The sequence below is a fragment of the Typopeltis vanoorti genome, chromosome 15 (assembly GCF_054136105.1).
Source record: "Typopeltis vanoorti isolate ZY-2024b chromosome 15, IOZ_Tvanoo_1.0, whole genome shotgun sequence".
Classification (NCBI taxonomy): Eukaryota; Metazoa; Arthropoda; class Arachnida; order Uropygi; family Thelyphonidae; genus Typopeltis; species Typopeltis vanoorti.
The window spans coordinates 28736393-28759676 of record NC_143563.1 but is presented as its reverse complement, the minus strand read 5'-3'; the positions used below and the strand labels follow the sequence as shown (position 1 = coordinate 28759676).

The window sequence follows — 23284 nt, the reverse complement described above, 5'->3', positions numbered from 1 at the left end:
GCCATATTGCTTCCTCCAGGTATCCCTTGACTGTTCCCCATGCACTGTGAATATCCTTCCCTTGAAGATCTTCATGCTGTGATACTGATTCAAGCTGTCTTCTAAATGTATCATAAACACCTGCCTTATAGTTCCATATATATATATATATGGAATCTTCCACATATCTTCCACATCATCCCTAGCACCCTCTGGCCTATAGCAGCAACCAATTTTATATTTTGTCCTATTGGCCTCAATCTCACACAAGACTGACTGACTGAAAAGAACTCCATCTGCCCAAATGACTACTACTACTCTTGTTGGCTGCAATTCATCTGCTATCATCAGCAGCATCCCACTCCTTGTCCTGCCTACTCTATCCTCCCTAAAAATACTAAATCCATCACATTTTATCCCTGTAACTGCCATCTGCTGTTAGCCAAGTCTCACTAATGCCTATACCTTTTGGCAAGATTGCACTAATTAAGCCAAAAACTCTTCCCTCTTATTCCTAATGCTTCTAGCATTAGTATGCAGAAACTGTAGAATCCCCTCAGGCCCCCAACCACTTTTACATTCTGAATTAACTACCTCATTCAATACTGTTGCTTGAGAGACTAGATTCCACATTTTTGTTCATTCACACACTAATTCGCTTCATGGGTGCCCACATACATGTCTGAATCCACCCCAATTGCATTATTTTTCCAGACTTTGTGCTTCCACTTTCAGTGAATAAAGCTTTTGCAGATCTTTTGATCCATCAAATGCAGGCCATAGGTTCACAAACTCTACGTCATTCCTTCTGCATAACCTGCATATTGATTCATTAGCTATCATCCCTTTCTTCTCAGTTCGCATCTATCATAGTGTGGTAGCAGACTCACAAACCTCACCCTATTGCTCTTCTTTTTCGCTTCTTCCAACAACACTGACATCCTCCCTCATACAATATGCCTCACCTCTCAGGTCATTGGTTCCTGCTAAAACACTTTCCCTTTCTGCATTACTAACATTATTAATTTTTGTACCAGGGGGAAACAAGATTTTGCAGTGCTTTCATGAAGAATATCTTTTATCACAGAATCGCCATAAATAATCATTAGCTTAGGCTCATTCTCTCAATTATTCTTACAATTTTCTTTTTGGCTTTGAACCTCTTATTTTCTGTTTTCAGTTTGACTAATCTCTTGCTGTTTCTGAAGCCTTTCAAGATAGAGGTTTGTCCTGTGAAGAACTACATGTAAGTGCACAATTTCTTTATTCAGGTTTTCAAATTTAGCGTTTTCCTGAACCTCTGCACTTTCAGTATTATCACCAATATTAATAATTCCGTTTTGTATGAATGCTTTCTACTCTACTGTCGTGATTTTTTTCTCTCCACATTAACTCTCAAGCACTTATTACACACACGCTCTCACCAGTTTTGCTCTCCTTCCATCCTTCCACAAATCTTTGGTGACAAGTACATCTTACAAATTTTACACTGCACAAAATCATGCAAATTCAGCATACCTAACAAAGGCATTTTGACCACAATTTTTCTGCTATAAGTGCCAACAAAGCATCTATATCTAATTTAAAGAAATATAATGTTTTACTTATGTCTAAATAATGCAGTCTATCTCACACACTTATAAAACAATAAATATAATAAATTCATTCAGTATTTTAGCAAAAATTTGAAAAAAGTTACTTATCTTTCTGCAGTGTTATGAATCGACAATGTTCACCAAATATCTTCGTACTTGAAGAATGACAACTCTAGATGCATGTGCAGTAAATTATTGTGAACAGAGTATTATGTCTAGTTTCCCTGTGATGAATCACAATTTGTGGGTGGTTATTTATTGCAGGATTAAGTATTCACTATGAATATATTGCATGATTCTGAGTATTTAATGATCAGATAATTTTGATCACTATAAAATAATATCTGTCTCAGTTTAATAAATGCATTGTAACCAATGTGTACACTTCTGTGTACACACAAGGTACCTACCTGACCAGGAAATGGACAGTTCTGGAAATTCAGGGGATATATTTCTTCTAATGCATAATTAGAATGCTCATTTTATGTCTGTGTTTTTTCACCAATCTAATGTAAAATAGCCTGAATTATATTATGGATGAAAGTATAGGGAAACAGAACAGCCCCCCCCCCCTCCAACACACACTACAGAGGAATATATGCACTATTAACAAAAATGGCTAGAATCAGCCAAATACTTACCAGCCATCTAAACCCAAAAATTCCATTGCTAATACATGACTCTTCAACAAAACTGGTTTGGGACAAGGCAATCCAGCTGTATGAATTCTAGAGAGATTTCTCATTTCCTTTTCTGCCCATGTCTGTACCATTTTTCGTGGATTATGCCGACAATAACCATGTCGAAACCTGTTAAAAAATTTAGATGAAAAAAATAAATAAATAAACAAACAAAATATATATATATATATATATGTTAAAGATACCAAGCTATTTTAAATATAAATAAACCTGGTTTTACTCCATTTCCCAAGTAAGCAAACAGACAATTCAGTCAAGCTTGCTCCTGCAAGTAGGGGTGACCCCGTATGTAGTGCAAGTCTAGGCAACTCGTGGTAAAGGTGGAATAAGCACTGATCACTATTCTTAATATTTACCCTTAATGCAATGCACATCTCCTGGATGAGATGTATGATGTTATGTATTAAATGCAAGGGGCCACTATCCAGACCGGTTTGGACCTTTATTGAGGTCTCGTCAGTGGGAACCAGGCTAAACAATACTAAGATTTAAGTAATACAGAGCTTATAAGTATTTTACCAAAACAATTTACCATAAGGTGCTGACCTTATTAAATAAAAATCTCAGGATGAGAGATAGATGTAGAAAGTTTTTTACCTTGGGTATAATATATGTTAAAGATACCATCATCATCATCATCATCAAATTCCTGCCATGTACCCTCAAGGGGTGTACAGGATATGATAGTACTACATGAAAAAAAATTACATTGTTACTAACTTCCTATCTACAATTGTTCTCCAAATTAGTCTGTTACTTGTCAAGACTCCAACATTATTTGCCAGGAACTTTTGATATGCTTTCTTCTTTTCCTTCACTGCCTCTTTAACTTCCTCTGTCCACCATGGAGTTCTAATTTTACTATCCTTGCAGACAACTTCACCACATGCCTCTCTAGCTGAATCGACCAGGACTTTCTTCAAGGCTTGCCACTGAAGCTCCAAGGTTTGATTCCTGTTCTCAAACTCTTTCATTTTTTTTCTTGAATTATGTTTGTATATTTTAGTCTACAGTTCACAACTGAGAGCTGCTCAACTTTTATTCGCTTTAAAACTTTCTTACATGTTATTATTTTCAATATGAAATTCAATTTTATCCTGTTCAAGACTAAATAGTGATCACTTCCAATTTCAAATCCTCTGTACACTCTGGTGTCCTGCACCAGGGAGAAACACATCATTATCAACAATAACATAGTCAATGAGACTTTTCTTATTCCTTGCCTCTTCTCTCCATGTGAATTTGTGCACATTTTTATGTTGGAACATGGTGTTAGTAATAACTAGTCCATGTCCTGAGCAGAAATCCAACAGATATTTGCCAATATTATTAGCGTTGCTCTTTTCTCCGAATTTTCCCAAAATATTTTTGTATGTCTGACAATCATTTCCTACTTTGTTATTTAGATCCTCAACAAGGACCAACTTTTCCTTTTTCATTGTGTCAGTTGCTTTTTCTAAAGCCTCAAAAAATTCGTCCGCTTCTACCTTAGTAGAACCTTCTGTGGGACCATAGGCACAAATAAGTCTCATTGTCTAGTTCCTCATTCTCATATTCGCCCACATTACTCTACTTGAGACTGACTGCCATTCAAGAAGATTAGCCTCGTATTTAGTGTTGAGTACTATGGCTACTCCTTCTTTTCCTTGACTGTCATTGCCTGAATATAACATTTTGTATTAATTGCTCAGAAACATCTCACCAGTTTTTGTCTTTTTTGTTTCAGTCACCCCTATTATGTCGATTTGGTACTTATCTAATTCCCCGGCTAGCTCGATTTCTTTGCCATTCAGGCTTCTTATGTTGATACTACCGATCTTTAACTCTGGTGATGTTGAGTTGGGGTGTGTTTTCAGATTTGTTCCAGTAGCTGAATTTTCACAGTTCGCCCTGGTTCCCTCGCGAAAACAACAGGGGCCTTGTTTAACTGGGCGACGCCTTAGCTGGCATGAAATTTTGTCATGTTGTACCATCATTTTTTATTTTGGTTTAACCAATAAGAATACAATTTGGTCGGCTAAATCCCAAATTGCCAGCCCATCCTCGTTCATTCAGTTTCCAAGTAGATACCCAACAGGGTGCACCATGAGAAGGTGATGATTGGACATTAGGTCAGAAGCCCTGGTCGGTTCTCCGCATTCCGCATCTCCAAGCTATTTTAAATATAAATAAACCTGGTTTTACTCCATTTCCCAAGTAAGCAAACAGACAAGTCAGTCAAGTTTGTGCCTGCAAGTAGGGATGACCCTGTACATAGTGCAAGTCTAGGCAATTCGTGGTAAAGGTGGAATAAGCTCTGATCACTATTCTTAATATTTACCCTTAATGCAAAGCACATCTCCTGGAGGAGATGTGTGATGGTATGCTATTAAAGGCAAGGGGCCACTGCTCAGACCGGTTTTGACTTGTATTGAGGTCTCGTCAGTGGGAGCCAGGCTTAGCAATACTAAGATTTAAGTAATACAGAGCTTATAAGTATATGCTTATAAGCTCTGTATTATTGTATATCTGTATTCCACCCTACTTGCAGGCGCAAACTTGACTGAGTTGTCTGTTTGCTTACTTGAGAAATGGAGTAAAACCAGGTTTATTTATATTTAAAATAGCTTGGTATCTTTAACGTATATTATACCAAAGGTAAAAAACTTTCTACATATATATATATAGATAGATAGATAGATAGATATATCAGTTCTTGTTATTTTACAGAGCTCATAATGAAAATCAGTATTAAATGATTCATGTTGAAGTTCCAAGAATAAAAACTTTGTGGAAGTGGAATGAAAATAATTTAGTTAGTAAAAGTTATTAATTTATACACTCACATTTCACCAAGTTAGTATTATTAAAGGCACTTCAAAGACACACTCAGTGAAGATTGAGAATGAAATGATCAAGAACAGGGACAGTCATGTTTCCCATTATGACAGCAGTACTCCATGTGGTATCTATGTTTATTGCTAACAGAAATAGAAGGTGATGTACCAAATTTGTGTAAGATTACACCATCAGTTCTATTGCAATTAACTCAGTGGTTAACTAAGTAGCAGTTAACTGCATAATAGCCTGGCTTTCTTCCATATGTTGAAATTGTCTTTATATAAGGCATGTTGTAGTCCACATTTTGGTTGCCCATGTTTTTTTTAATGGTATCAATATGATTTCATCCTGTCTGTCCAAAAATAATACAACCCACATTGACAGAGGATACTACAGACACTGGGAAAGAGAGAGATGATTCTGGCAATTCTTGATTTGTCTCAGGAAGGTGGAAACTTTGTCCAGAGGTTTGCAGACTATTCTAACTTTTGTGTTATTTTAGGACTGATTCCAGTCTATTTTTACAGTACCTTTAATGTGAGGGTAGATTTATGAGGCATACATAACTCGGTTTGTGGGGAGGGAAACGGTTAAGGAGTTTAGCAATTTTTTTTTTTACCATAGCTGTTTTGTTCAAATGATATAAGTAGTGTTGTTCCAGATGAAGTGCAGGTCCTGCAGACAAAATCTGCTCTGCCCTGGAGGCTAAAGTTTTGAAAATTCCAAGTTTTCATATATGATGATAACATGAAGATGAAGCATGTTTGTATCTGTGTTGTGTACGGTCTTATTGTGTCTTGATTGTGGAGGCATAAACTGACTTGAAAAAGTTCCACGTCTGGTCTCTAGAACAAGATTTTCAGATTTGTAAAAAATAAATGTTAAAAATACAAAAAAATAAATATAATTAATAAAAATAGAAAAAAAAATCCTTAGCCCACCCACAGTACAAAATGTACTATAGATAACCTTTTTCATGAGAGAGAGAAGAGCATAAAAAAAAAAAGTTAGCATCTGTCTGTGTTGTGGGCTTCAAGGCTTATGACAGACAACACATGAGGAATCCAACTGATTGCCTTGTAACAAGGTATTCAAGAAAGCTAGGTCTCCCACCACTTTTTCCCTTCTTCAACAGTAAAACTAATCTGGGATGGATATTGTTGAGGAACTGTCAAAAAGTTATAAAAAGCAAAAGCCTGTGTGCCATGGGGCCAAATATCAAAGACATCTATATACCTCAGCCATATTTTGGACTGGGGAAAGGTGGAGCTGCATTTAGTGCCAAATTTCAAAAGATTTCACGTATGAGTTTGAATGCCAAATTTTAGCAAATTTATAGGTGTAACAATTTATGGAATTCATGAAGGTGGAAGGGGGGGGGATTAACAGGACTCTAGGGGTTTGTAGACCTTAGCCCTATAGCTTTGATGTGGGTAAACATTTTTTAATCTGGACAAAGTTTCTGTTGGCCTGCTTATGATATTATCTAACAGACTTATGGTGTTATTATTTTTTCTTTAATCAATGTCTTGATGTCCTTCACTATTGGAATATATGTTGACATATCAACTAATTATTTTAATTATTATTGTCGTCATCTGTATTGATCATGACATTTCCATCTATCCCTCAATGCAGAATCCAGAGACATACAGGACCCTGATAAGAACATAATTATATTCAAGTATGAGCAACCGAAAAGCAGTCTACCATGATATGCCTTGGATAAAGACCAATTCATCATGTGGAAGAAAGCAAGGTTATGATACAGATCCCAGAGATTGTTCCTGGAAGTAGCTCATGTTCTACAGAACCTAGTTGACTGTAATAGAACTGAGTGTAATCCTACATAAATTTTAGCATGCTTTCCTATCCTCCCATCAGCAGTAACCAGAGAAAATCATACATCACTATCCAAAAGTATTCCATTATCAGTCTTAAGTGAGTGTGCGTCTTTAATAAAGCTACCCTGAGCTGGCAAAATGTCAGAGTGTAAATAATTTAGATGGTAACTTATGTATTTTCATTCTAGTTCTATGTAGTTTTTTATTCAGAAACTTCAACATGAATCATTACAATAGCTATGGAAATTTGTATCAAGCAACAAGTTTACTCTTACTATACAAAATTTACAAAGAAACAGGAATGGTGCAGCACAGTTTGCTATAAGTGAATTTCTTTTAGAATAGGATTATGTTTATGGGACTCTGGCATTTTGTTATAATGAAACTAAACTGTACTAATATATTTTATTAGTTTTCTTAATGCTTTGTGATTTTTCAAACAAAAATCTAGACAACGTTTTGGTGATATGTCTATATATAGGTTAGGCCCTAAAATTATAACACATTTCTGATCTTTAGAGGTACCATAATTAAAATTAATAACTTAACACATATAAAACCAACAGTAATAACTTTAATGAATTAAGGGTACAAATATTTCATACTGAAAGTAATAGTACATCATCAGTGTAGAACAAACAGTTAAAGGAATGGAATACAAAGTACAGAACAGTCGGGAGATTACCAATTAAAATTGTTACCATGTGCCAGAAAATAACTATTAATAAAACATCATTAAATAATTCTTAAAAAACTAGTTCACTGATGGTTGCATAAGATAAGAATCTCCCAAACTTTTGGGAGAGAGAGACAGTCATTTCGATTCGAATTCGGCTGATGTAAAAGGGCTTCACAACTTTCTTTAAAAAGGCGTTCATATTTAAACTTGCATCTGTGGAGAAGACAAGCTTTATTCCACTGGATATTATGTTTAGTGTCAATACTATGTTGTGCTAGACCAGACTTATGAGGTTTCATGTATTTGATATAATACTGATGTTCCTTCATTCTTTTCTCCACAGAAATATTTGTACCTTTAATTCATTAAAGTTATTAATTATAACACATTTCATTAATGCTTCAAAATTATCAAATTAATTATGTTTGAGAAATGGCATTTTCAAACACTTTGGGGTGTTGAAAAATGACATGAAAAAGATGTTGCATATGCCTACATTGGAATTCCTGTAACATCTGACAACACTGAAAATGATGTCAGATTGGTAATACCTCAATGACAAAGGTACTGCATATTTCTACAGTTCCTTCTATGAATTGCAACATGTAATGTGGCCAATTGGCAAATGCTGGTTTTTGAGGAAACCTCATTTTAACAGGAAGATTTAAATGAAGGTTGTATTACTTCATGGTGAAAAAATTATGGTGTATTCTGTAATCTCCAGTCAGAGACTAATCAATACCCAATTTCTTGGAAAAACAATGAACACACAATTTGAAAGACACATTCTACATAATAGTCAATAGTGTTAGTGTCAACATCATCAGTGCTCTTATTATTATATATCTTTTATTATTATATATACTATTACTATATATCTCTTAAACTCTCTTATTATGGACAGACAAGCAGATCAGTTTTTAAATGCATTTCGGAACATCAAGACCATATCCGCCTCATCAAACCGCAAAAATCAGGCCTCGCTCAACATGGAGTTGAAAACCCAAACCACAAGATCTACTAGGAAAAGACAAAACTCCTACACAGATCTTCATATAAATATGAACACTTATATAAAGAAAGTGCTGAAGCCCTACTTCACAGACCAAATCTAAACCGTAATGATGTTCTTGCCATCCCTAAAGTATGGGAAATTGTCATACAAAATTGTGTAAAAATAACTGTAATTTAATTTTAATTTAATTCAATTTAAGTTCAAGCCGCAACGCCCCACTGCACGCAATTTGGATTCCATTGTACGTACGCACCCTATCCTTTGTGTCATTCCTAGTATTGTTCTACTGTACTGATGATGTCCTAAGATACCTAGGACGAAATATTTACGTAATAAAAAACCTACTACTGTGGTTCACGTGTGTTAATTTTAGTCATGAATTCTCCACAGGGAAATGACAGCACAGAAGACGGACTTTACTAGGTAAACCACAACTGAAACAGGGTAAGCTACGTGCCCATATCTCTTTTTTAAAAAAGTGCAGACACGATAAACTTATTCCAACGTTTGCCAAGCTAAAGGAAGTGATTAAATCACCAAGTGCCCATAAAATCTATCAAAAAGCAAGCCATTCACTACTGCTGAATCAGCTACAAGATTCCAAACATAAATTGGCAACAAATTATTTAAAAATTATAGAACTAGAAGCAGATTTGTCAAACACGCTAAATTAAGAGTTGCTACAAGTGATTATTAGTGTCTCAAAACACTTGGGGATCAAAGCTTTCGATAAAAGCAATATTAACTTACAGAAAAAATACCTTAACCTGTTAAATCGATCTAAGAAAAATATCAATAAATTACCAACTGAAAAATGGGTGGTTAACTTATCTAACTGCCCACTAACAGGAGATGAATTAAATGTTCTAGCAAGGAGCCATAAGTTTGCCATTCCCCCTAAACGTCTCCCATATCTAGATTTATACACAACATTGAAAGAAACATCAGCCACCTTCCCAGTATTGAAGCCAACAAACTTCGTTTTGAAATAGAAAAATAATTTTCGATGCCAAACCTTCAGTCTTAAACATTCCACCTTCAGAATTGAAGGCTCTTACATCCTTAAAACATAATCATCACCAGAGCCGACAAAGGAAATACCACAGTGGTTCTTGATACTGTTTCATATGACCGAAAGATGAATCTATTACTCCGAGACCAAAATACTTATGCAAAACTTGACTATGATCCCACAAAAAGACAGCTGAAGAAACTGAACAAGTTACTCAATGAAACGAAGTCTTTAGATGAAGAAACTTCAAAAAAACTCAAGACATATCATGCTAGACTTCTGAGAATATTCGGTTTACCCAAGCTTCACAAGAACAACATCCCACTCAGACCTATCATTGATTCAATTAGCAGCCCGAATTTTTAAGAAATTTTAAGTTATCAAAATTCTTATCCAACCTTCTCAGACCCCACATAGGCCATTCAACCTCTTCAATAAAAAATTCCACAGAATTTCATGCCAAAATAAAAGACTTTCAACTGCTGAAAACTGACATGCTAATTAGCTTCGACATCGTCTCTCTCTTCACCAATATTCCCCATAAAGCAACTATAGACCTGTTAAATCAAAAATTTCCATCGGATATTGTTGGACTTTTCAAATCTGTTATCACTTCTGGTTACTTCACATGGAAAGAAAAAATCTACAAGCAAGAGGAGGGAACAACAATGGGGTCCCCCTTGTCACCCAACTTGGCAGATCTGTTTATAGAACATCTTGAAGAAAAAATTCTTGCGTTTAAACCCAAACCAAAACTCTGGCTTCGATATGTCGATGATATCTTCACAGTCTGGAGTCATTCTGAACAAGAGCTACTTCAGTTTTTAGAAAAAAAATCAACCTTCTTCATCCACGCATCAAATTTACATTAGAAAAAGAATCCCCACAGGGCATCCCCTTTCTGGATTTACACATCTAAAGAAAAGAAGATGGTTCCATCTCCATCTCTGTCTATCGCAAGCCGACATTTTCAGGTCGCTAAATTCACCACACTTCGGTTCACCGTCCCTCTCAAAAATTTGGCAACATTAAATCATTGGTAACCAGAGCATACAGATTTTGCTCCTCCAAGGATTCTCTAAAACAAGAATTGGAAATAATCAAAAACACAGCCACTCTAATGGATACAATCTCAAAACAACTCAAAAAATCATCAGTAACTTCTCTACACATCAACCTAGACAAGAACAAGCCCATATAATTCCCATACCTTATATCATAAGCATCTCCGAACGGCTCTCGAAAATTATGAAGAAATACAATCTTACTGCCATCTACAAACCCATCAACCAGATCCACAACCTGTTACCTTCACCTAAAGACAAACTTTCACCTGGTGTATACGAGGTTCCATGCTCCTGTAAACTCTTTTATTATGGACAGACAGGCAGATCAGTTTTTAAATGCATTTCGGAACATCAAAACCGTATCCGCCTCATCAAACCGCAAAAATCAGGATTTGCTCAACACGGAGTTGAAAACCCAAACCACAAGATCCACTGGGAAAAGACAAAACTCCTACACAGATCTTCATATAAATATGAACACTTATATAAAGAAAGTGCTGAAGCCTTAATTCACAGACCAAATCTAAACCACAACGATGTTCTTGCCATCCCCAAAGTATGGGAAATTGTCATACAAAATTGTGTAAATATAACTTAACTGTAGTTTAATTTTAATTTAATTTAATTCAATTTAATCTAATTTAAGTTCAGGCCGCAACGCCCCACTGCATGCAATTTGGATTCCATTGTATGTACGCACCCTATCCTTTGTGTCATTCCTAGTATTGTTCAACTGTACTGATGATGTCCTAAGATACCTAGGACGGAATATCATCATCATCATCAAATTCCTGCTATGTATCCTCAAAGGGTGTACAGGATATGATAGTACTACATGAAAAGAATTACATCATTACTAACTTCCTATCTACAATTTTCCTCCAAATCAGTCTGTTACTTGTCAAGACTCCAACATTATCAGATCTTATATTTCTATCGTCTAAAGCACTTTGTACTGTATCAATTCACCTATATCTAGGTCTTCCTCTGGGTCGTTTTCCTGCCAACCTGGCAGAGAACACTTGTTTTTCTAATCTTTCCTCGCCCATTCTATTTAAGTGACCATACCACCTGAGATTAGCTCTGCTAACACATTCCTGGATTGCTGACAATGTCAAGTTCTTTCCTAATATCCTCGTTTTTAATATGATATTGCCATTGATGCCATCTGTTCACGCCTATAATCTTTCTCAGGACTCTCATATCTGTGGTCTCTAGTACTTTGGTCAGGTGTTTTACTTCTGACCCAGCTCTCAGATCCATAAGTTAAAACTGGTTTGAACACTGTCTTGTAAACAGCTAATTTAGTGTTCCGACTAATTTCTCTCTTATTCCATATGAATTTATTCAATTGACTTCCCACCATACCAGCTTTGCTGATTCTATTGTCTATTTCTATATTTAATTTACCATCTTCAGTAAAAATCGTGCCTAAATAGCCGAAATGTTTTACTTGTTCCACAGGTTCTCCATTCACAACACAGTTGACATTTTCAATGATTCTGCCTATTTTCATTGTCTTTGTCTTTTTATTGCTGACCTTCATACCATATCTATTACAACAGTTATTCAATTTAGTCAGAGAATCTTGCAGACTTGTAGCAGATTTATTCAGAAGTATAACATCATCCGCATAAAGCGAGCTGACATTAACATCTCCAATTTTGATATCATGTTTAATACCACTTTCCTTCATAATGTGATCCATATAGATAATGAATAACAGAGGGGATAATGTACATCCTTGTCTCACACCAGATTTAACATTAAACCATCTTCCTGTACTTCCTTCAATTCTAACTGCTGACTTACAACTTAAATAAAGACTAAGTATTGCTTGATATAATGCCCCATTCACACCATATAACTGCAGCGTATTGAATAGCTTCTCTCTTGGCACCTTGTCATATGCCTTTTCCAGATCAACAAAAGTTGAATACAGATCTTTGTTATATTCCCATGCTTTCTCGACTATTTGTCGTAAAGTGAAGATCTGATCCTGACAGCCTCTATTTGGCCTGAATCCAGCTTGTTCTTCACCACGCTTTTCTTCCACAATTCTTCTCAACCGTTTCTCAAGTATACTTGCATAGATCTTGCCAGGAACACTCAGTAGGGAAATACCTCTGTAATTCTCACATGCAGTTTTATTTCCCTGTTTATATATGGGTACTATGAGAACTCTACTCCAATCATCGGGAATTCGTCCCTCTGTCCAGGCTTTCTGAACTATGCAGTGCAGCCACTGTAAGACTCTTATACCACCATACTTCAGCATTTCTGGTCGAATATCATCTACTCCTGCTGCCTTTCCACATTTCAAGCCTTTAATGGCTTTTTCTACTTCAAGGATATGTATTCCTGACTACATGCCTGGTCAGTGTTTTTTACCACTGTGCTGTCATCACTGCTTGTTTCATTTAGCAGTTTTTCAAAGTAATTACTCCATACTTCAAGGATATCTCTTTCTTCCATTTTCATGTCACCTTTATCATCTCTAATTCCTTTTACAGCACTCTTTCCTCCATTCTAAAGCTTCTTCAACAACCTCCAGAATATTTTGCCACCTTCTTGATATTTATTTTCTATATTCTTGCCAAAGTCCTCCCATGACTTTTGTTTAGCTAGTTTTACACAGTGTTTAGCATTCTTGCATTTGTCTCTATATTCTCTAAGAGCACAAGCTGACTTATTTGACAGAAACTTTTGGTATGCTTTCTTCTTTTCCTTCACTGCCTCTTTAACTTCCTGTGTCCACCAGGGAGTTCTGATTTTTTTATTCTTACAGACAACCTCACCACATGCCTCTCTGGCAGAATCAATCAATGTTTTCTTCAGAGTTTGCCATTGAATCTCCAAGGTTTGATTACTGTTCTCAAACTCTTTCATTTTTTCTTCAATAATCTTTGTGTATTTTAGTCTACAGTTCACATCTGAGAGCTGCTCAACTTTTATTCGCTTTAAAACTTTAATATTTACGTAATAAAAAACCTACTACTGTGGTTCATGTGCTAATTTTAGTCATAAATTCTCCACAGGTTTCTCTATATAATCAAATCATTAGTTCAATTGTCTTCTGCAGGGAAGTACACAGGAATTTTCCACAGTGAAACTTCAAACTGCATCTGACAAGCATAACAAATGTGATATGTGGTGTTTCTTATAGTTATGACACTGATTCAGAGTTATATGTAGTATTCCACATGCAACTATAAATCAATTTCATAGTTACACATTTGTGTTCTCAGGTTTGAATGTTGATACTGTTTATGTGATGTGATGTGAAACCAAACTCCTATATCCAAGAGGCAGAAAAATAAATGCTATCTATAATCAGGCCCTTCGCTAACATTTGCAGGACACAAGTCAGGAATACAAATGGAGGCCCATGTAGCATATGTTATGTCAAAATATTTAAAAGTTATACACTGTTAAATATGTTCTGCCCTCCTACCTTGACAAATATACCTTCATAATTACCAAAAATCAAAAAAATGAGTAAAGCTATGATTTTTATGACTGAAAGTCAGAAACATATCAAAGATGGCTGAATTTAATTGATGAGCTGGCAATGTTTGGATGAGTAATAAAACAGACAGTTAATTCATAAATTATTATATATTTATTGCATAATATTTATTTGTCCACAGGACTAATTCTGAATATTTTGAATGCCTCTAATTTAATAATTTTTTCATTTGTGATGTGGGGTGGCCTCTAAAGGGAAGAGCTTGGGGCAGGTGTCTCTCATATCAATTTCATACGAAGGTAGCAGGGTTTTTTCTCCTTAAAACTTGGGTTTTTCATCCTGCATACAGACAAATTGGCCCTTCAGAACATATGCAATTTGCAGACAAAAAATACTAGTGGTGGTGAGCAGTAGATGGCTGTGATGTAGATGATGATGATAATAGAGATTTGATATAGTGGTGGAGATGGAGAGATGTAGAGTAGGTGTCCTCCTCGATGAGTCTTCGGACTCTTTGGAGGTGTCAAAATAATAATAATATATGCAAAAAAAAAAAAGTTTGCCCTTGTAAATGTTGCTATATATTATGAGCTGAAATAACCCTTAGCAATAAGACTGCTGTTGTATTAGTATCAGTGATGGGAAAATGAAAAAAAAAAAAGTTTCGATTCAAGTTCAGGGAACTTAGAAATATCAATTTAGCTTTCAATTTCATCTTTATCATGTTTTCCTCAAGTTTGCTGTTTTTTTAATGTCAATTTGTACTGTACTGTCAGTTTCAATTCCAGTTTACCACATTATGGTGGATTTATTATTTTTTTTATATCCTCACCATCAATTTCCTAATGTGTGTCCTCAAGAAGTGTTCAGACTACCATGACAATACTATGTGATTAATTTTACATTATCAATCTCCTATCAACAATTTTCCTCCAAATTAATCTATAACTTACCAGCACACCAATATTGTTGTATCTAACATTTCATGTTTCTAAGGCACTTCTGACTGAATCAATATATACACCTAGATCTTGATCTTCCTCTGGGTCTATTTCTTGCCATCTTGTCATCAAAAAGTTAGCAAAACCTGTTATGCTACCCTTTCCTTATCCATTTTATTGAAGTAGCCATACCACCTTAAATTAGCTCTGCTCAGAAAATGCCAACAATGCTAAGTTCCTTCCTAGCATCTTCATTTTTAATATGATTCAGATGCCATCTGTTCAGGCCATAATTTTTCTTAGCACTTTCACAGCTGTGGCCTGTCTTTGATCAAGTGCTTTATTTGTAACCCAACTCTCAGACCCATAACTTGAAAGTGTCCTGTACACTGCTAGTTTGGTGTTTTGGCTAATTTTTCTCTCTTATCCATATAAATTTATTCAACTAGCTGTCCGTCATACTAGCTTTGAAAACAGGGAACAGAATAAGCAAATGCCATTTGCCATCTTCACTAAAAAATGTGCCTAAATAGCTAAAATATTTTCATTGTTATAGAACAAAGAAATTTGTTCTATAACAACATGAGAATTCAAATGAAGTTTTCTATGTTCCTGCCTATTTTCATAGTTTTGGCATTTTTATTGCTGATTTTCATGCTAAGTTTATTAAAGCTATGACTCAATTTAGAGTTCTGAAGACTTCGACTGTACAGGTTTAGAAGTACAATATCATCTGTGGAAAGCAAAGACTAAATTTGATATATCCAATTCTAATATTAGGTTTACTGCCACTTTCTTTCATAATGTAATCCATACAGATGATCAATAAGAGTAGAGATGTGCATCCCCCATCTTCCTCTATTTCCTTCAATTCTTACTGCTGACTTACAACTTAAATATAGACTATGTATTGCTCTGTATACTGTTCCATTTATCCCATGTGATTATATTGTTTTGAGTAGCTTTCCTCTAAACATTGTCATATGGCTTTTCCAGATCTACAAAAATCCATGTCACATTCTCATGATTTCTTGTAATGGGAAAATCTGATCTTGACAACCTCTATTTGGCCTAACCTCAGCTTGTTCTTCTCCAAGCTTCTCTCTTCCACAATTTTTCTCAACTTTCTTTTTTTTTTTTTTTGGTATGTCTGCATAAATCTTACATGGAACACTTACTAGAGAAATTCCTCTGCAATTCTCACATTCCATTTTATCCCCCCCCCTTTCTCCAAGATGTTTCTATATGCTTGGTGGGATTCATTTCCTACTCTGCTGTTTAAATCTCAAACAAGGACCATGTTTTTCATTTTCTTTATGTCAGTCCTTTTCTAATGACTCAAAAAGTTTTCACTTCTTCCTTAGAAGAACCTTCTATTGGATTATAGGCACAAATAAGTTTCATTGTCTATTTTCTCATTTTGAAGTTTACCAACATAACTCTACTTAAAACTGCCTTCTAATCTAGCAGCTTATCATCCTGTTTGGTGTCGAATAATACTGCTACTCCTTTCTTTCCTTGATTGTTATTGTCCAAATACAACATCCTATACTTATTTAGCAAGATCACCTGTTTTTGTATTCATTGTCTCAGTAATGCCAATTATGTCCACGTAGTACTTTCCCAGTTCTTCTACAGAATCAATTTCCTTTCCATTGATACTCTTCATAATGATGGTTCCAATCTTCAAGTCTTTTGATTGAGTTTGTTGCTGTTCTTTTTCTTCTAGATGTTGCATTGGTTCCAGTAGCTAACTTTTCACCCTGGTTCCCCAAAGAAAACAGCAGAGAACTTGTTTAACTGGAAGATGCCCAAGCCAGCATAAAATCTCATGATATTGCAACATCAACATATTTGTGGTTTAAGCCAATAGAGAGTAAAATTTGGTCAGCTAAGTTCCAAACTGCCAACTCATTCTTGTTCATTCAGTATCCAGTTTATACCATCTAACAAGGGTGCACCACATGAAGGTGAAGAATACACTTTAGGTCAGAAGCCCAATTATGCATTCTGTAAATGTGATGTGGAGGTCTTCTCTCAATTATTTGGCTTTAATCCTTAAGCAGAGCAGACCCTATTATTAGCCTTGCCCTTTTCTCCAAATTTATTGTGTGCTTTGTTATATTTTATATATTATCTGATATCTATTATGAATTGATTCTGCATTCTCATTTGAAATAAAACAGATGTACTACTAGAAATATAACAAAGGAATTCTCATAAAAAAACCAGCAGAAACAGAACAAAAGAAATCTTAATGTATACAATTGGCAGGAACCATACATAAAGCACACTAAATGACAATATGAAAAAAAAAAAGTACACATGCAAACAATGATGGAAGAAAGGAAAGAATTAGAAGTGTATGAAATTATAAAATTGAAAATCCAGAATTAATGTATAGATTTCAAAAATGTTACATCAGCTTAAATTAATGTCAGCTACCCGAAATCTTCATAATAAACTAAACACATGTGCAATCTATACAAATACAATCCATTAAAATCAAAAATAAACTGAAAACTTCAGTCAATTTGATCACCTCAAATACAAAGAGAAAAGGAACAGTGTGATGAGCTTGTGTTTGTGGGGGGGGGGGGGGGAGTGATAGACATGGATGGTGTCAAGGGATCAGTTTCCTGATTGGACAAACCAACTGGTGTACAGCTGGCATATATTGATACTGTTCTCTTAGAACTGTGAATTAAACAAATATTATATTACACAATATTCAGTAGTTCTTCCATTCGAAATTTAAAAGCTATTAAATTTATTTGGATAGTTGCTCATTTTGTGCTTGAAAGACTTATCTATAAATTAAAAAAACTCTTAAATTTATGGTATGCTTGAATGTAGAATTAGAATTTTTGACTTAAGTTTTCAATTTTAATTGTAAAAGCTTAAATTTTAGTCATTATATATATTTTTTTCAGTAGTTCATTATGAAAATTTCTGGAAAGTGACATTAATTTAATTAAGCTAATATAGTCTTTTGAAATTTAAACATTCATTCTAGAATTTTATAATTTCATGCCCTACTAGTTTTTTCTTATGTCTCCTATTACTGTTTGCAATTGTACTGTTTCACTGTTGTCATATTGTGTGCTTTAATGTTGGTTTCTGCTGATCCTTTGTGTTCTATTCCTCAATATACAATTCCTTTGTTCTGTTCCCCATGATTTTTTCTATTTTATTTCTCACAAGTTTCCTTTGGTCTATTTCTCACAGGTTTCTTTTGTTATATTTCCCACCAGTTCTTTTTGTCTCCTAATTGTAATGTCATTTGCTAGGAAAACCAGTTTATTATAGTTAACATTTTCGGCTTTTACTCTTTGTAGTAGTGAATTAAAATAACACTGATTTTATGAGACTTAGGTCAGTACTTTGTAATTTGTTACAGTGCATCATTTCTTATAGTAGGGTTTGCTATAGCATGTCTACTATATATATATATACCTTAATATCTCTAAAATGAAAGATGACAGTCATCTTTGTAGAATATTTAATGATTTCTTTCCCTCCCTCAAGACCTTCTGACATCACTATAAAAAAGAAAATAAAGATCCTAAAATGTATCAAGAAGTACAAATATATGAACTCAAAATATGAAATAGAAGCAACGATATACTCTAATAACTTCTTCTTCTAATAAACTCTTCGATATTTGGATTGTTTGCTAGGTCCAATTTCTTCACTCAATTTACAAAGGTTTTCATTTCTTTCAAAACTTCCAAAATCATGCACAAACCTTTTTAATATATTTTTCCATATGCTACTTATACATTGAGAGGTCACTTCATCCAAAGCCAGAGCAATATTTTTAATAGCATGATAAATACTGAATGCTTTTCAGAACTGCATGAGAGTCTGATCATTTCTTTCAGAGGCAGAAATGGTTTGTGAAAAAGTTCTCCATAGATAATAAACCTTAAACACTACTAGAACTCCCTGATCCATTGGTTGGATCAATAAAGTAGTGTTTGGAGGGAGAAACATGACCTTGAACTTGGTGAAGATCACAGATATAAGATGGATGACCTGGAGCATTATCTAGAATTAATAAAATTTTAAATAAAATTTTATTAATTAAATTCTACATTTTCTTTCACACAATAGCTTTCCATTTCACTCGCATAACAGTTAAGGCATCTGCAAACAATTTTTGAGTCCACTACTTCTTATTGCTCCGATAATGAACTGGAAGAGTATGCTTCCTAATGTTTTTGAAGGCTCGTGGATTCTCACTGTGCCATATCACAAATGATTTCAGTTAATATTCAGCCACATTACCCCCTAACAGAATCATAATATGGTCTTTAAGTGCTTTGGAACCAGGCATAGATTTTTGCTAAACATAGATGTCTGCTTTGGCATTTTTTTCTAAACACAAGGAATATTAAATATTTGCTGGGGCAAATAATTTTCCTCCGTAATAATTTTATCCAATTTCTCCACAAACTCTTTGGCAGCCTTCTCATTGGCACTTGGAGATTCACCATACATTTTCACATTATGCAGTGCAAAACGCTGCTTAAATGTCATGAACCAAATGGAAGAAGCATTGAATTCATAGTCGTAATCAGGTCCTGCTTTCTCCTTCAACATGTTGAAGAGACTTATTGCCTTAGCAGTTATGGTCATAGTGCTAAGGGATAAAATCTTTTGGTTTAGGTCCTCTATTCATGATGCAAGTAGCTTTTCCATATCATCGATAGGACCTTGTCGTTGCTTCGTCACTATTATCGATTTAATAGAAGCATATCCTTTCACAGCCTCTATGATTTTATCCTTATTTTTCAAAATGGTCATCACTGTATAATGAGACCATCCGAAGTTATGTGACCACACTGACGGGCTTACCAGCTTCATGTTGTTTTATAACTTGCAACTTCATTTCAAGATCAATTACTCACCTCTTTTTCTGTAATTCTTCACTAGGTTTTTTGTTTGGGCATGTAGGGACCATGTCGCACAAAATATCGTGAAATATTTAACAATAAATACACAAATAGCCTATTTCTCAACACATAATCAACAGAGGAACTGTTGAAGACACATGCCGACTGCTGAGGGAGGTGGTCGCTGAATCGCTCTTTTTACTTTATGTTTGCTTGTGTCTTGTTTAAAAGTATAGTCGAAAATGTTATTTATTTCCTTATGGGATCATGGACGTAACTCGAATGGACATAAGTCAAGGGATGACTGTATTTAAGCACAGTTTTTAGTGAAGATGGCATATGGAATAAGAGAGAAATTGGCCAAAACACCAAACTAGCAATACAGGACAGTGTTCAAGCCATGGATCTGAGAATCAGGTTAGAAATAAAGCATTTGATCAAAGACTAGACCATGGATATGAAAGTGCTGAGAAAAATTATGGGACTGAACAGATGGCATCAATGGCAGAATCATATTAAAAATGAAGATATTAGAAAGGAATGAATGTGACATTGTTGGCATTCAAGAATGTGTGAACAGTGCTAACCTAAGGTGGTATGGGTACTTCAACAGAATGGGGGGGTAGCAAAACAGGTGTTTGATGCCACGATGGCAGGAAAGAAACCCAGAGGAAGACCAAAGTCTAGTTGGATTAATTCAGTCAAAAGTACTTTAGAAGTGAATTGTTAGATATGACAATATTGGAATAGTGACAAGTAGTAGCCTAATCTGTAAAATTGTTGTTAGAAGATTTAATCATGTAAAGGTAATTGTGCAGTGCTATCATACTAGCCTGAACACCCCTCGAGGTTTCAGGGATGTGTTTAAAGTGTTATGCCATAGAAATCTAAACAGAAATATGTATTGTTACTCTCCAACCAATCAAATTCCATCTAATTTCTGATTCCACTTAATATCACTGATACTTTGGCTAGTGAAGGAAATACTATTAGTCTGTTCAATAATGACTATATCAGTTATTGAAGATAGCTTCAATAACTCATATAGTTATTATTGGAGAAGCTTGACTTCCAGTAAGCTTAGCTAATCTAATATTAATATCCTAAACTACTTCTGATGTTGAATAAGCTACTCTTCTGCTTTCTTACAAAGTGATTTGTTCTCAATCATCAGAACTAGAGACAAAAAGTAATTCCACGCATATTTAAGGTTAAATCAGTCCTTTTTATTTACAATCAGCTCAACTAAATTAATTTCCTTGAGCATTATAATATTATTGGTTTTGGTTAGGACTTTTTAGGTAGTTTGTTGTAGTGAGCAAGTTCACTACAATGATATTTGCTAGTGTGACAGTTCTTGATATTTTTAATTTGCATCCATGCAAATTGCTTTATATTATGTTATATAAAAACCAAAAACAGGTCCTAAAAATATTGATTAAATATCTAAAGAAAAATTTCCTGTTTAACTCTTGAAGTGTGCACTTGGAGATGTCATGCAAAAATCATTGCCAGTCCCTGGTCGCTAATCTTTGAGACCACAGAATGGGGAAGTCTTTTGAAACAATCCTTATGTATACAAAACCACTCTCTGCCCCACCTATTGGGGTTCACGGACAATTCATCGCAGGGAAAATTCATTGAGAAAAAAATTCGCTAAAAACGTTATTCACTAGAACATTGAAATGATATTACACTGATACCGATATATGAAAAGTAAATGCAGTTCAAGATAAATTTCACAAAATATAGTTTTTTTTTATGAATTTATGTATTATTTGTTTAGATTTTCATAATATTTTAAGTAATATTTTATTGATTGGTGAGTTTCCTAATTTCTGTTTCATCTGAAAAAGCTGTAAATATTTTTTATTAGATTAACACATATATATAAAGATACCAAGTAATTATTTAAACTTGATTTTAATCCTTTTTTCCCCCAAGTAAGCAAACAGACAAGTAAGTCAAGTTTGTGCCTGCACACAGTACAAGACTGAGGCAACTCGTGGAAAAGGTGGATTAAGATCTGATCACTTTCCTTAGTATTTCCCCCTAATATAAAGCACATCCCCTTGTGGAGATGCATAATGCTATGCATTAAAGGCAAGGGCCAATACCCAGATCAGGTTCGACCTTTATTGAGATCAGTGGGAGCCAGGCCCAAAAATTACTAAGGTTGAAATAATGCAGAGCTTATAAATTTTACCTAAACAAGTTGCCACAAGGTGGTGCTTTGACCTTATTTAATAAAATCTACAGATGAGAGAAAGATGTAGACAGTTTTTTTACCTTGGGTATACTATATGTTAAAATTACCAAGTAATTATTTAAACTTGACTTACAGACAAGTAAGTCAAGTTTGCACCTATTTCTACATACACACACACACATATATATATATATATATGCCGTATTTGCTGGCATATAAGATGCACCGGATTATACACGACGCACCCCCTTTTTTGTACACATTTTTTAGGAAAAAAAACTTTATCACTGAATATTATAATGAATTTACAGTATTTCAAATATAAAGTAATAAGTAGGTCTACTTTCAACAAATACCTAATCTAACTAGGAAAGAGTACCCACCTTTAAATCGTCAAAACCCAGAAATTCATCTCCAGAGCTAAATGAAGAGATACTTGAAACCTCTTCTAAATCAAAATGAGTCCTCATACAACAAATTGTCCTCTGTACCATCCAGTGCATTACTAATTCCACACTTCTTAAATGATTTAACCACTGTCTCAGTTTTCACAGCATCCCATGAAGCTTTGACCCACTGACAAATGTGCGAAATGCTAGGCCTCTTCCTTCTTCCTGATGGCGTAACCTCAAAATCTGAAAACTGCATCCAGCTGTTCCACCTCTCCTTCATAAATCCCTTAAATGGTTTATTAATACAGACATCTAAAGGTTGAAGCTGACTAGTTAGACCTCCTGGAATTACAGCTAACTGAGTTTTCAATTCCTTGAGTTTATTTGTAACATCGTCTGTTCTGTGAGAACGAAACTGATCCCATACTAGCATGGCAGGCTTCTTCAACAGTCCACCAGGGCACCCGGACCAAAGTTTATCTATCCTAACTTCATTCCTCCTCCATCCATCCAGTCTTTTGCATGAACATGTACAAACACTCCTTTAAGCAGTTTTTCTTTGGGAAGCGTCTTCCTTTTAAAATCAATAGTGGCAGAAATTTTGTCCCATCAGCAGAGCAGGATAAAACAACCATGTAGTGAGTTTTTCGTGCCCCGAGGTTT

At 34.9% G+C, this 23284-nt stretch overlaps 1 protein-coding gene across 2 annotated transcripts in view; it reads right to left on the bottom strand.

Moving 5' to 3' along the window:
- RIOK1 (RIO kinase 1) overlaps nt 1-23284 on the bottom strand; it is a 220935-nt gene that overhangs the window by 71682 nt on the left and 125969 nt on the right. For both annotated transcript variants that reach the window (XM_090404720.1, XM_090404721.1), the window contains exon 9: nt 2216-2383. In XM_090404720.1, the coding sequence (XP_090260846.1) occupies nt 2216-2383 (168 nt within the window). The remainder of the gene's footprint in view (nt 1-2215; nt 2384-23284) is intronic.